Below are 14,641 nucleotides of genomic sequence, written 5' to 3' on the forward strand. Positions count from 1 at the left end.
CAATGCATGCATATCCTCTTGCGCACGGGAATATCGTTCCGTGACATCAAAGGGAACGAAGAAGAAGAAAAAAGAATGAAAGCGGATGAGAGGTCGTCGGGCTTATCTGAAAAACCGGTGAAAATTGCTGCCCTCCTCTCTCCATTTGTAACGGCAGAATTGAACGTCACCGAGCAAGAATGCCGGGGGCCATGGACTTGAAAAAGGGACGCTAAACAGAGTGATAAGAAGAGAAATAGGAAGAGGAGAAACGTAGAAGGCGCTGTTGGTTCAACGACTTTCGCGTTGCTTCTTCAATTCCGTAGTGCATTGCAGATGATTATTCGATTAACGAGAAAGAACCTGCAAGCACCGCGGGAGTGAGGTGGCCTCGCGTCTGATCGACGTTTACTTCGAAGGCCAACGCGACGGACGAATCACACGGAAGATGACGAAGAAAAGAAGAGGATCGAAGGAAGAGAAGAATCAATTGGTAACAGCTTAGGAGTAGCACTTGTCTTTTCAGAAGAATTCGGCACTGACTTTGCACGACATATTAGAGAGAAACGAATCTCTTTATATTGTACGCGTGTAAGGGATAGTATGTAACTGAAATCACTGTAACGAGTTTAGCGAGAAGTTCAGGCGAATACCGCGTGATTCGCATGTTCGATGTCTTCCTATCGTTTGTATTTGGCGAAATTTCGATACTTTGAGGTGGTTTTTAAAGAAATTCTATCGATTACACGCTATAAACATACGCTTCTTGTATGCAATTGTTTGGAAAACTGATGCAATAAACAAAAGATAATGTCCGTCATTTACTTTTAGTCTTTACCGTGTGTAACGATGTTTCTACGCGCATTGCAATCGTAAATACTTAAAAAAGATGCGAATACTACGCGAAACGTTGCGACACTGATCATCGGTAAATAATAACCGCAGATTTAAAGCGAAAAGGAGGCAAAATTTTTGTCCACAAAGCAATTTGTTATCTCCATTGGTTGGAAAACGTCACATTTCCTCGAGATTCATTCGCTTTTGAAAGGATGCAGTCGGATAAAATCGAGCGGACGTGCATGGGAGAGGTCAGAAGTCGAGAGAATTAATTCTTCTTGGAAAGCTCTTTTCTTCTCCCATCCCCCATTCCCCGCTCGTCTTTTCCTTCTTTTTCGCTTTCTATTCCCTTTTTCTGAGTGGATTTCTTTTTTTACAATACCGTGAAAGGTAATGAAGAGAGTCCAAGGTGATCTACGTTTCTCCCCGAATCGTCTCTCCTTTGGGATATTTTTAAATTCTGGCTGCACCTCCACTTCTGGTAACGACTTCAAGATCTCTCGTTAAGATCTCAAGACGGTTGGAAATTCCTCCCCGGCCGCAAGTTTCGTTCGGTTGATGGATGCTAATCGTACGTTCGACTTTTCTACGTTCTGGATTTCGCGTCGCGAACTTTCCTACAAATTCGATGCAAATGAATCCAACTAATTCAAAACTAGAACTTTTATATAACATAAATAAATATATTACTATACACTTATTTTATTGGTGTTTGCCACTTTATCAAGACTCAAGATTTATAGATAATCCGATTTATAGATAAAAAAAAATTCAAGGACGCGAATGCAACAAACTTGTATGCCGAATACATACACTTTGTCAAGTACCAAAAGTACTTGTTATTAGTTACACTTTTAAATTATATCTAAATTATATTTCGCTAATGTAATATGCGACAGATGCATTGATACGAACCCGTAGTCAGGATCGCGGCTAATTAGCTCGTATTACTTGCCATATAATTAACAATTATACCAATTGTACGGTTAATCGCTTTGTTGTACAGCGATACAATTAGTAATTATACTATATGAAATAATACCGATTGCCCGGGTCTCATTGCGAGGAGGTCTAAAATTTATTCATCGTCGAACAAATACTCCTCTTGGTGCGCGTTTGCGCAATGTTCGAAACAAACAGCAAAAGGACCTTTAATAATAGAATTATATATAAATATTATATAAATAATAGAGTAATAATAGAATTAACTGCTACATAATATATACATTGTACAATGTCATGCTTTTACTACCATGCCATACTTCTTACTACTGTGTCAACCTATTTGCTACCTACACCTTACCTACTTACTTAGATTACAACCTCAAGGTAACCAACCTAACCATAAATCGCACCTACGTAAAAATCTAAATATCCGTCCACTCTATCCTACGTAATAATCTAAATGTGATAAAAGGAAAGGGAGAGGATATCGTATGGAGTATGAGTACCCTTCGTTCGATGCCTCGAAAGACCTTGAAACAAATTCAATCTGCGAAAGGTTAGTAAAATTCTATAAAATATGTATAATTACCTGCTGACTGGTAAGGCGCAAACATTATTTCGTAACATTTAGCTCTTTTCTTTCGTTCACCTCCTTTATACGAAATATAAATGAATATATTCCAATGAAATTTCTGTAAATTGATAAATCTGAAACAGACTCATTTATTGGATTAGTACTTAGAAAAAAAAAAAAAAAAAAAAAAAAAAAAAAAAAAAAAAAAAAAAAAAAAAAAAAAAAAAAAAAAAAAAAAAAAAAAAAAAGAAAAACAGACATCTCTGAAACGAGAACATTTTATACATGAAAAATGAAGTACTAATTAGTAATTATATTAAATTATTGTTGATTAAATTTTAGCAAAAATGGAGAATCATTTGTATCTTTTTAATCGAAACTAGGAAAATTGAAAGCAAGAATTCCAAGTAAATGAATTTTAAGATAAGAGAAAACCCGATTATCATAAAATCACTTGCTTTGTCTTTTAATTTTTAACAATATCTGTTGTTATTTTCTACAACAACATAGTGATTTGCAACATAGTGAACCGAAAGATATGCGCATAAATCATTTTTTGCAGAATTTTTGCTACAAACGTGGCGATGATGGCGAATCAACTTTTGTTTCACGCGAATGAAGTTTGAATATTTATAAAACTCTACGTTACTGTTAAAAGGAGGAAAACATCGCGGTCGAAAAGATTTGAAAAAATAATTCAAGCCTTCGTAGCAACATTAAGATATTTCATTATAATACTTTGTTACGCATAAAATCGAACACAATTTCATACATGCATACATACATTACATTCGCAATAAAGTTCTGTATTTTAGCAGTCATGGTAACGTTAGCGCTAACTATGGAATATGTCTCGTACAACAGTATTTTCAGTAATAAACGTAGTAATAAGGGGCGCTGAAAAAAAGAACGACGCAGTAGCCAGAAGGGCTACTAAAATTCGATCGTCTTCCACTCTATATAAACGCGATTAACAAACCGTGAGCGGAATATTTTTCTTGCTTCGCAACGTTAATTGGTAATATTTATAAAACAGAAGAATCTCAAAGTCAAACGCGGAAAGGGCTTCGGTATATCTGCAATATCAATTAATTTATCATCTACGAAAATACTACACAAACGTGCACGAAATGTATAAAAATAATTAAATGAAAACACGATCAAACTCAAATTTTATTACGAAAGCTTACGATGGAAGTTACCGGTAACAGTATCATTTAAAATAAATAGACGACCGAAGAAAAATTAAAAGAAAAATTTCAGAAAATCGCTTAATTTCATTATCTTAATGTTCAATGAATCGTTAAATAAATGTGTATCAAACTATATTAATAACGAGATATAAACGATAGTAATGATAGTAATGATAGTAATGATAGTAATGATAGTAATGAAGAACCGACGCCACCAATAGATTAGAATACGTTACAAACCTGACGCAACGCGATCCACGTTGTCGATACGAAAGGAGACGACTGAATGACTCCTTGTGTCTTAATTTCGCTGAGCAACTTCCAAAGTGGAAGAGGGGGAGGGGGGGGGGGCGCACGAGCCGGTGGCACAAACAGGTACACAGATCAACGATCTACACAAAAAAATGTATACATCTAAAATGTAAACAAAGCACGTATACACGCAATATCTACTCGATACTACGCAACGATCACATCGATCTTTATAAACATGGTAAAATAATTCGTAGCCTTACTGGCAGCATTCGGTATCAAAGACATCGTATTTGTCAAACTTGGAACGAAAGAAAATAAAGCTACTGAGCCTGTATATACGATTTCGTGTCTTGCGAAAGAAACGAGGGACGAGTCGTTGTACCAAACTGTTTTAAACGTTCTATTTTCGCGACATGAAACTTTCGAAGATATCGAAAACTTATAAACTCCGAGATGCCCGATATCAATCATTAGTTTCTCATGTTTTAATTAATATTATAATATTAAGTTTCATTAATCCGTTGAGTATTCTTACGCTATAGAAATCTCCAAAGTTAGAAAGCTCCAAAAAGCGTTGAAAAACAACGTTCAACATCCACACAGCATCGATTCAGATAACATAGCGCATCTGGTAAAATTTCGATTGGCAAACACAGTGGAGGGTAATGCGCGATCAGATGTCCCGAACCGCGATAAGGGTAGATTAGGCGGTCCAGATGTCAGAGGTAATGCAAAATATCGGATCGCCCGTAAATTTATCCAAGATACGATCTCTGGTTTACCGGATAGAGGATACGTTGATAGTGGCTCGGTTTAGTCACCTATCTGTCCGGTCTGGCACGATAGTGCAGTGTCATGTCAGATTTTGCAACAGGTGGACGTCTCGTCTTGTCCGCCATCGCTTATAGCGCTACGGTAGGAGCGTTGTGGCTCGTTCATGGACAATTATGCGATTTCATGAATCGTGAACGTGCTGATTCGTCCTCAGGGAGTGCAGTGAGTGTAACTTGGACCGTGGAGCAACGATATAATACAAAATTCTTCAGCTTATTCCCTCCGCCGTTTATGAACGTAAATGGTAATGAGCCTTCGTAAAAAATTGATTTTTCTGGCAAACCTGCTTTCGTTTTCAGACGTGTACAGTATGATTATACGGGTTGAAGATATAGCAGCGTTATCCATGTTTTCGCGTTTAGATCGTTGTACAGTAAAAGATCAATACGCCTGGAACGTATTGGGGAAGATCAGTTTTATCAGATCCAAGTACCGTCGAGATACTGCACGGACGAGATTTAATTTTCAAATTTGAAAACAGCCAAAGGATTTTTAATAATAATATCGTATGCTCGCTACTCATTTTTGATATTTTATGTACTTTTGTATCTTTTATACATTTATACAGATTTTTATACATTTTTGCACATCTATTTATTAGTTGCGATGAAAGCACGAAAGCTCGCGTTGAATTTATTTCTCATTATTTTCATAATCTAAACGCTAATTCCTCCGATTGTGGTTTACTTTATGACGCAAACAGGGAAGATTCGGAAAGATCATTCGTCAAATATGATGTACATACTTTAAACTCGTACTTTACGTATGTTTGTCGAAAGATGAAAAGATCGCTCGAGAAACATGTTTCCCGAGTTGCCTTCTTTATGGTAAAGTGCGATATATCTGTAGTGAAAATGTGTTATTTTTACATGTGAAAATAACATTGTATGCACGGAAAGAGATATTACCTTGAGAAAGTGTCTGAATGATCATTTTATTTGCGTTAACGTTCATACGGTGTTTCAACAGTACGTAGAATTATATTTTCTACAGTATTCGATCGATGTATGTACCACATGTTCGATAATTTGATCGTACGTAGCACTCCATAATGGTTTTCCAGCACTATCCATTTATAAATTGGAAAGCCGGACAATATTTGGTTGCTTGTGATTCGTTACGAGAGTGAAGAAACTCTGTACGTTATTCGCAATTGTACCTGAGTGCTTGGCTTGCTTTTAACTTAATTGCTCGACTGTATTTTCTAAATTAAAGTTGTTGTTGCACCTTTACGCTAACCGTTATTAAAGACTTTACAGGAAACTACCACGCGACAAGGTACTTTTTTTCCTATGACGTGCTACATCTTCAAATCTTGCTTCGCTCGTGTCCTCTTTCTCGTCCTTTTACCCCAGAAAGTATATGCAAATTTTGTTATTCAACACTTATCGCGAAACGTGGAGATTATATTTTAATTTTATGGTAAAGTTTATTGTTTTAAGCTGTGTTCATTTTTAAATTGTTTTAAATTATTGTGTTTGCAATTTACGAAAGTAAATAATTTAGACGATAAACGAAACATTTGTACACGTTTCAATTTTTTCTATTCGAAGATGTCCGTTATCCACTTTCCATAAATAATAAGCAAATAATAATAATAATAATAATAAATGTAAAAGGCGTACGTTAAAAGCATTGGATTTCTGTCGCGAAAATTATTAGCAATATTACAGTAGGTAATTACTGCAAATGATTCTTGCTTAATTATGAAAAATCGTGAAGTATTTAGGACAACAATGAAAAACGATTTACAAATTGTTTCATTCTTGCTTCCTGCCCTTCGGACAGTGGATTATTTCGAAACTGGGTATGGAATTTTTACATAATTAATACTCGAATGCGTGAAATATTAGTTTGTGGGATTACTAAATTATTCAAAAATCAATATTCCACAGCACCGATAAATATGGATTTCATCGATGAATATTGATTTGATAAATTACAACATTACCATTGAATATTAACAGTAGCCAATGAATATCGATGATTTAAATATCCACTGAATGACGAAAATGTACGAAGCCATTTATCGAAAATATCCAGTGTACAACACGGAGCTTCTAAAAACTTTCGTCGAGGTGTTTCAGTTCGGGAATCTTTCGGCGATTATCGTATACTCTGGGAAAAAATTCGAACAAATGAAAATAATAACTGACAATTAAATACCGCTCGGAGATTATACGGTGATAAAAATTAAAATTAACGCTTCACCGAAGTTAATTATATTTTCTACTATGATATTTGCATACCATTTGCGCGCATGCGTATAGAATATCGAATATCGAATATCGAATATCGAATATACATATACATATACGAATACACGTGGCTGCATTACCACGTGAACATCGATTCTTAGTGCTATCGATGAATATCGATTCCCGCGTCTACGTTGTTCGCTCGTTGAATGCTTCAGTTTCCTAACAAGACCTTGCTAGACAGCGTCTATATGGTATTCTGGCGGCTTCGTAAATTTCATGCAGACGGTAGCGATAATAACGTTGATAATAACACTAACAATAGCGATATTCAAATACCCTATTCTATTGCATAGTATAGTCTCAAGTATAGAATAGTTGTAAGCTCATTACGTGCAGGTAATACAACGCTATATTGTTTTATTCTAACGTTGGATAACAGCAGTTTATGAAGGTTTTAACGAATGAAATTAAAGCGCTATGATCAGGTCAATGTTGCAAATCGATTCTTTTGCCGCGCAATCGCTCGACGTTTATACATATTTATCGACAATGGATGTACGTCTCTGTACCTCCATCGAATTTAACCAGGTTTTATTTCGTCGAAAAATATCGGACCAGGAAAAGCCAGGAAAAATTTCGTCTGATCGAGCAGTTGCGTCATTTTTATTTCACGCTTAAACACAGACCTGCCGGTGGAAACAGAAAAAATTGCGAAACTGAAAGCACACGAGGAAAATGCTTCTCGTTTGCGTACGTTTCCTTTTTTTCGTATTCGAATTAAAAAAAAAAGGAAAGTATTAATCATGGAAAAATTGTACAATAATGGAATTACCGATATACGTATATACCTACGCACGAATCTTTATCGTACGATGGGTTGCTTTCTTCATATTTTTAACCAGTTATAGAACCTACGGTATTTTACGTATTTATTTTATTTCCTCGTAATAATATTTTCGCACAAAGGAAAGGCAATGTCCATGTAAAAAGATTGCGACGTACAGGATAATTATCCCTGTAAGTTTGCAGTATTTTTCATTTTAATCTTTTCTCTTCAATTTTGTTACAGCGTCCAACATTTGACGAATAACCAGAAATTCTTGTAGCCGTAGATAAAGCGATTAACGATAACGATGCAACGTTGCAGGTAGTACCCCAGACTTATTACCAGCCCTTCTTCTAATTCACGGTGATTCCTATTCATGGGGCGCTGGAAATTCCTTCGACGGCACTGCGTTGGCTGCTTATGGTCGTCTTATCGTCGTTTCTATTAATTTTCGTCTTGGTGTACTCGGTAAGTTTCTCTTCACTTTGTTAACTAAAATATTTTTTCTCATTTCATTATATTTTCATGCTCCTGATTCGTTAACCGAATAATGTTCTAATCGTATAATCTCTCGACCAGGCATGTACAAATTTTTACAAAAACGATATAATTGGATGGATTTTAATTCTCGCATCTGTAAGAACGATAGAACACATTTTTAGCAACGATGTATCAAGGGGCAGAGAAATTCCGTGAAAATAAAGCACTTACTGTGTAATTTCGTTTATCGAAACGAAACTGCAGTTAATGCCTGATTAAACAAAGTTCTATCGATCGAATTCATTTGTCCGAACGCGAACTTGTGTTATTTCAACGAAAAATCATAGGTAGTAGAGAGGAGAATCAACGAACTCCAGTTATGTATATACACTGTTATATGAACTGTTCACCCTTCGACGAATTCAAGTAAGCGAAGTTCTACCGTATTGAATTATTCGGAAAGTTCGTAAGGAAATTTGAAAACTTTTATAGAATTGGCATTTTATCGAATAAAATATGCATGGTTTTTCGGTGGCTTCTTACCGGGCGTATCATCATCTACCGGATAATCTTACGATTAAAAGATTTTTGTAAAGACAAGATTGGACCATGGTATATTTGGTCTCTCATCTTACATCCAATACTTTTTACCAGCGAATACCGTTTTCGTCGATAGACGATATTCTGTATTCGAATATTTCTGAACGTTCTACTAGAGGCAACAATTTGTCCGAACGTAGTATTTCTTCGCCATTTCGAATAGGTTCGCAATTAATAGCGTTGCTCATGAACGGTTTTCCTGGCGGTTAAAAATGTCAGCTGAAAACGTTTCGGACAGTTTTCGTCGGTCGGTGTTGCAAGTATCGATAATGGTAGCGACGATATTGATAAATTTAACCCTGCCTCTTCACTGATCAGGACACGCGTCGAACAATAAAGTAATTGTTCGCAAAGAACCCTCTACGATCGTACGCGTTCAGTTTTAATTTTGCAAATTTCACGGACGACTTTAAATCATAAAGAGGTTTTCTTTTAGGACGATAATATACGGAAAATGAAAGATAGGTTTTTAATAAACATATAAAGGAACCACGTTACTATGCCTCCGTGATTTAGGCAAACAGATTTTTAATTTCGTGCTTCGCCAAGCATTCTCCCCTATTTTTATTTTTATTACTTTTATGCTTGAATTATTAATGGTAAATAGGAACATGTATACGACCAGATTGATACACGGTAATATTGATATTTTTATTTTTATTTTGTTATACGATAATATTTTACGTCGTTTTAATTTTGATAATAATGCCTTTTTACTACACGAGTTATTATTTAATTACTGTCAATATCCAGTTACTCGAAAACGAACATTCGTTTTTATAAATGATTTCTCGTTTTGTTGCGGTTCCGCCATCAATGATCATTTTTACATCGTGTAACGCTAGCGAACTGAATATTACTTGTCACAACAACATCGAGGAATTTGAAAACGCATAAAAGAGGGATCACAATGGCGCATAGCGTTGCGAATAAAGTCTTGCAAGTTCTCGCTCGTTACGGTTGATTTTGTTCCCCACCTTTTGCTGAAAGTACGGCCTTCTCGTCTGTCTTATTTCCTTCTACTTCGAGTACCAGCAACTGGACTTCTTTCCCAACTTATATTAAATCCGTAACGATGCTTTTAACTTCGAAGTCGGTCAGTGGCCAGTATATGTTTTCGGGCTGAAATCGCTAATCGATGCAGAACAACTTCTTCGTATTCTTCCTCTGGAAAAAATACTGAATAGAGTAAAGAAAGAAAGAAAGAAAGAAAGAAAGAAAGAAAGAAAAAAAAAGAATTGCCAGTTGGAATAATAGCTTTTTCAAACTCAAAGTTGGTTTTCCAAGTGTCATATCGGACAATAGTAGTTTACTCCGATAGCATGCTCTTTCTCAACCATGTCATATTTACACCAGAAATTCAGTTATTTCTACAACTGAAAATTTATCCTTAGTCGTAGAAAATCTATAATTCGGTTATGTTATATATAAATATGTTATATATGTATATATTATGTGTATACAATGTTAAAAAATGAGTTAATAGCGATGATAGAAGGCTAATTTGTAGTTTGCAAAGGCAGAAATTCTACGATCAGTGATTCTAGGTCTGTTTGAAAGATCTATATGTCTGAAAATTCGAATATACGTTATTCGGATAACGCTTTAAGCAAGATGACGTAGCTCGCAGATTTTTCACCATGGTTTGAAGGGATCAAAAAGAGAAAAGCGCTCGGCGTTGATGCAATCTGAAGTTCCCTTTGGCCGTTATTCAGCGGGAAAATTGCTCGGTGAAATATTCGCAAGGTGATTAACCAACGGTTAAACCGACCAGCTTCGAGGACCTAGTCGTCCTGCTTGTTAGAGGAACTAGGCTAAAACTGGCAAATTGCACAATAGAATCGCCATCGTGACACGTTGCTCCTTATGCGTGGCTTTTCAAACGACCGATGGAAATTCTCTTCGAGACGAGACGAAAGGGATCAAGGCTGAATCACCACGATCTTAATCTGTTCGATGTTAGATGATAATATCTTTATTGCTCGATGTGGGATTATCTCTTCGGGATAGATCAGATCGGAGTTCAATCAGCAACCATGGAGTAACCAATCGGAATTTATTCCTATATGCCGCAACGAAAAGATGCAAGCTCGTTTCTCGCTCCGATACATACGCGTACGTCTTTTACGGGCGTTCGACGAACAGCATTTGTTGAAGCTTTCTTGCAGCTATTTATACGCTGGTAAAATGCTATAGCTTGTTGCTATCGAGGACGAAACGCTGAGATAACAGAGATGTGAAGAGAGAAAAGGAAGAAAAAACTGACCTGCTTCGAGGGAGATACTTGAACGGGCTAAACGACAACTTGAATAGTACTTATACGGCCATTCAACGCAGCAAATGAACCCTCGAATACGAAATTAAACGCGAAATGAGACAGAAGGGATGGCGGATGCTCGGTTTCAAAGAGATGACAGAGAGGAAAGGATCTGTTGAATGTTTCAACTCGATTCTATGGTGATCTTATTCAGTAGTATTTTGGACGCGCGAGTTCAAGTAGCGCGCCAGTTTCCCCGATTGGTCGTTGTTAAGGAGTTCGATAACGAGTTCTCGCTTGTTACAAATCCACTGAAGCGCAGGAAATGTCAAATGTTGCGTGAGATGCGTGAACGTTAGATTTCAACGTATCTGATATCACGCATATGACAGATGACAAAATATTCCAAACGTTATCAAAAGAAAATCTGAAATTAATCGTAATTAACGCGTCTCTAAGGCCGTCGAAAGATCTCGGTACACGCAAATCGATTACCGGATCGAAGGATTCTTTTTCGTTTAGAGAATTCGCGAAGTAAAGAGGACCGTCGGTAGGAAAACGACGCCCTCGCTGCGAGTGCAAAACCCAAAGGCAGTGGAACAAAGGGGCAAAGAAAACAAAGGAAATATAACGACAATAAAAACACTCTCCGGCGATAAGGCGAGATTCAAACGTGAAACAGCTCCCTCTATAAGCCCTCTAAAGCCCTTATCTCTCTGCCCTCTATCTCTCTCTCTCTCTCTTTTTCTCCTTTTCCTTTTCCCTCTTATTTATTCCTACGATTTTAAAGAGCTCTTTGAATTTCGCGGGACACGACCCCAACGATCGAGGATTTCCCAGCTAAATCGACGTCGTAACGTCGAATTGTAAGGTGTTCCCTAGCAGGGCGATTGGCTCGTAATTACAAATTGCCGATGGAACTTTTAATTAAGCAAAGGCCGAAGAAAAAATTGCGCTTGGAAAGAGTTTAGCGCTCGCGAGGAAGGAGACTTTTCGAAACAGCCGGTAGAATTTAGATTGTTGCGAAAACGATAAAAGAGAGAGAGAGAGAGAGAGAGAGAGAGAGAGAAAGAAAAACAGAGGCGGACAGAAGAGAAAGAGAAGCGTACTTTCATTCGACAACCATAATTCTGACCCTCTTGCTCGTCTCTTCTTTCATCCGTTACTCACGATCGACGTTGGTGGCTTTTGTTTTAAAATACCAAGCTTCCGGGATAAAAGAATAATCAACGAGCGGCAGTTGAATAGGAACGGTGCTGCTATCGGTATCGGATTGCCATAGGACGGAGCGACGGAGCGGCGGAGCGGCGGAGCGACGGAACACAAGAGAATCGTCACTCCTGTCTTCACTCCGTGGAAGCATTCCGCGCGCGAAATCGCGTTCTCGTTCGATTTCATCCGTGGCTGGAAACCGTAACTTTGGTTTCTTGCTTCCCCTACGCTCTTTCTAGTCGGCTGATCCTAACTTGTGTCGTAATTCATCGTTCGACCTGGTCGACACGGTTAAAATTTGCTTCAACCTTTTTAAAATCTGAACGTTTAATGATATCGTTACGGATATATCGGCGATAACTTCTGCTAGCGCGATCAAATGTAGCAAAGATTACGTTATAATACAAAGTTTTCAAAAGATACGTCGCTTTCTTACATTTTTAAGCAATGTTTTATCTGTTATTGGAGCGATCGCTTATTGTTACTTTCTACTTTTACTCGTCGCTTGTCGAATGTAATTGACCGATTGCGATGGTGGGATAGCGAGCGTCGACACTTGGCAGATAGGCGTGCTATAAATTCAGGATAAATCGAGCAGAATGTCGCCCATTCAGGACAACTCGTTCCCGTGGTACAATAGGTGGTTGTTCGGTGTAGCGGAGTACGGGCCGTGCACGCGCACAATTCCCTACTATCTATTCGCTGACGCGCCCGTGGACGGTCGTAGAAGGAATTTCAAATTTTTGCCTGTTTCCCAGATTTCCTACGCGATTGCGAAATGCAGCAGATCGAACGAATATCTAGAAAATATACTACTGTCTTCGTTCGCTCTGAAATTTCTTCAACTTTTTTCGCTGGATGAAAGAACGTGGTAATTTTTCCAACGAGAACCATCTCTCTAAGGATTTGTACGTTGGTTCTCTGCACTCGTATTCCGATTAAGTTGCGTAATATACAGGCGTCGGTGGTTTCGTGGATTTATCCTCGAGATTGTTGAATTATCAGAATTTGAGAAATCAATCAACGGTTACACGTTCTTCTGCTAGAAATATGTATCACTGATGGAAGTACAACGTATTGACCGATCTTCGAACGATTTAATTAACAATCGAATAATAGAGATCGCTCTCAGTAAACGATACAAAGTTCGATTATAACCGAAATATAATTTCCCCGACTCTCGCACGCAGTCAACTGCAACTCTCGACTCGCGGCTGTTTCGTTGCTTTCCTTTGTTAGAATTGGAAACGTCTCTCCGTACATTTCGCTTGCTGTTAAACCGAAACAATGGCGCCCACGGCGTTACCCGATATGTCGCCATCGCCTCGATCGATTCCAATTTCTTCCTGTTTCTTTCTCGACCTGTTTTCCACTCTCGTTTCGGTTACGAGACCCGTTAAATTTCCACCTGCACGCGTATCGCAGCCTGTCTCGCGTCGTCGCGAACCGAGTTCAACCTTTATCGAGGGTTTAGCGTCGTAAGTTTGAGCACCGATAAGGACGACCACGGGGGTGCGCGTGGAAGTAAAAGTCGAATAAATTCAGCAAAGTAAAGCGAAGGAGAAAAAGATCACGGACGATCGTAATTACAAGTTCTCGTCCTGTTTCATCGACTAACGGTTCTATTTAAACACGTATGTTCATACATGGCGCGGTTTGATATAACGAACGATAGATGATAAAATAAAGAATCGTTCGTGCACAAATTTTGATAAAATACGCAAGAGCGTATAACGTAATTTTATAGGATGTAACGTGGAATGATGTGTTATCGTAAGCAAGTTTCGAGCGGAGAAAATTGCTGAAAAGCGAAAGATTCTTAAAAAATTTGTTATTTAAAACGAGATACGATAATTAATTGAAACACCTTTAATATCACAAGTTAATATCGTTTCGTAAATAAGTGGTTTGTACGCAATCGTTGGATAAACGGCTTTCTAAACCTAAATTACCATTAAAGCGGGTAACTAAAATTCGTCATTTTTGCGCAAGTCTATCAAAATTGAGCGAAAGACGAAGCTATTGAGATTGAAATCGACCGGTCGAATTGATCGCACGGTTAAATGGTAAATCACAGCCGGCATTAAATCTTGACGAGAACTTGTTCTCGCTGAAAGCCGAAATCGAACAATCGGCCGAGCAAAACCTTGGATGGCGAAGTCTAGTTTTCTTGTCACGTCGACTCGCTCTGGTATTGAACTCTGCGACACGACTGATAAAATCGTATACAATCGCGCGTGACGCGTTGAATAGCTGCACTCCATGAATCTACTACATAAATGAATTGATAGTCTGGAGTTTGGCGTTTGATTTTGCTCAGAGAGCAGCTTCGGTTCAAAATGTCTGCTCTGCGTAATTTTATTTCGTTTAATACGTTTAGAATCACCGTTTGAAACGTAATAGTAATTTCAATAATAAGCTTGAAAAATATCCGTTATCGTAGCACGT

The 14,641-nt window shown here is 37.8% G+C and overlaps 1 protein-coding gene across 2 annotated transcripts in view; it reads left to right on the top strand.

The window, feature by feature from the left end:
• LOC122569642 (neuroligin-1-like) overlaps positions 1-14,641 on the top strand; it is a 52,069-nt gene that overhangs the window by 21,023 nt on the left and 16,405 nt on the right. Inside the window, exon 3 of one of the 2 annotated variants that reach the window (XM_043730991.1) lies at positions 7,966-8,112. The exons of the other annotated variant lie outside the window; for it this stretch is intronic. Within the exon in view, the coding sequence (XP_043586926.1) occupies positions 7,966-8,112 (147 nt within the window). The remainder of the gene's footprint in view (positions 1-7,965; positions 8,113-14,641) is intronic. 2 annotated transcript variants of the gene reach the window in all.

Source organism: Bombus pyrosoma, linkage group LG1 (genome assembly GCF_014825855.1).
Source record: "Bombus pyrosoma isolate SC7728 linkage group LG1, ASM1482585v1, whole genome shotgun sequence".
Taxonomy (NCBI): Eukaryota; Metazoa; Arthropoda; class Insecta; order Hymenoptera; family Apidae; genus Bombus; species Bombus pyrosoma.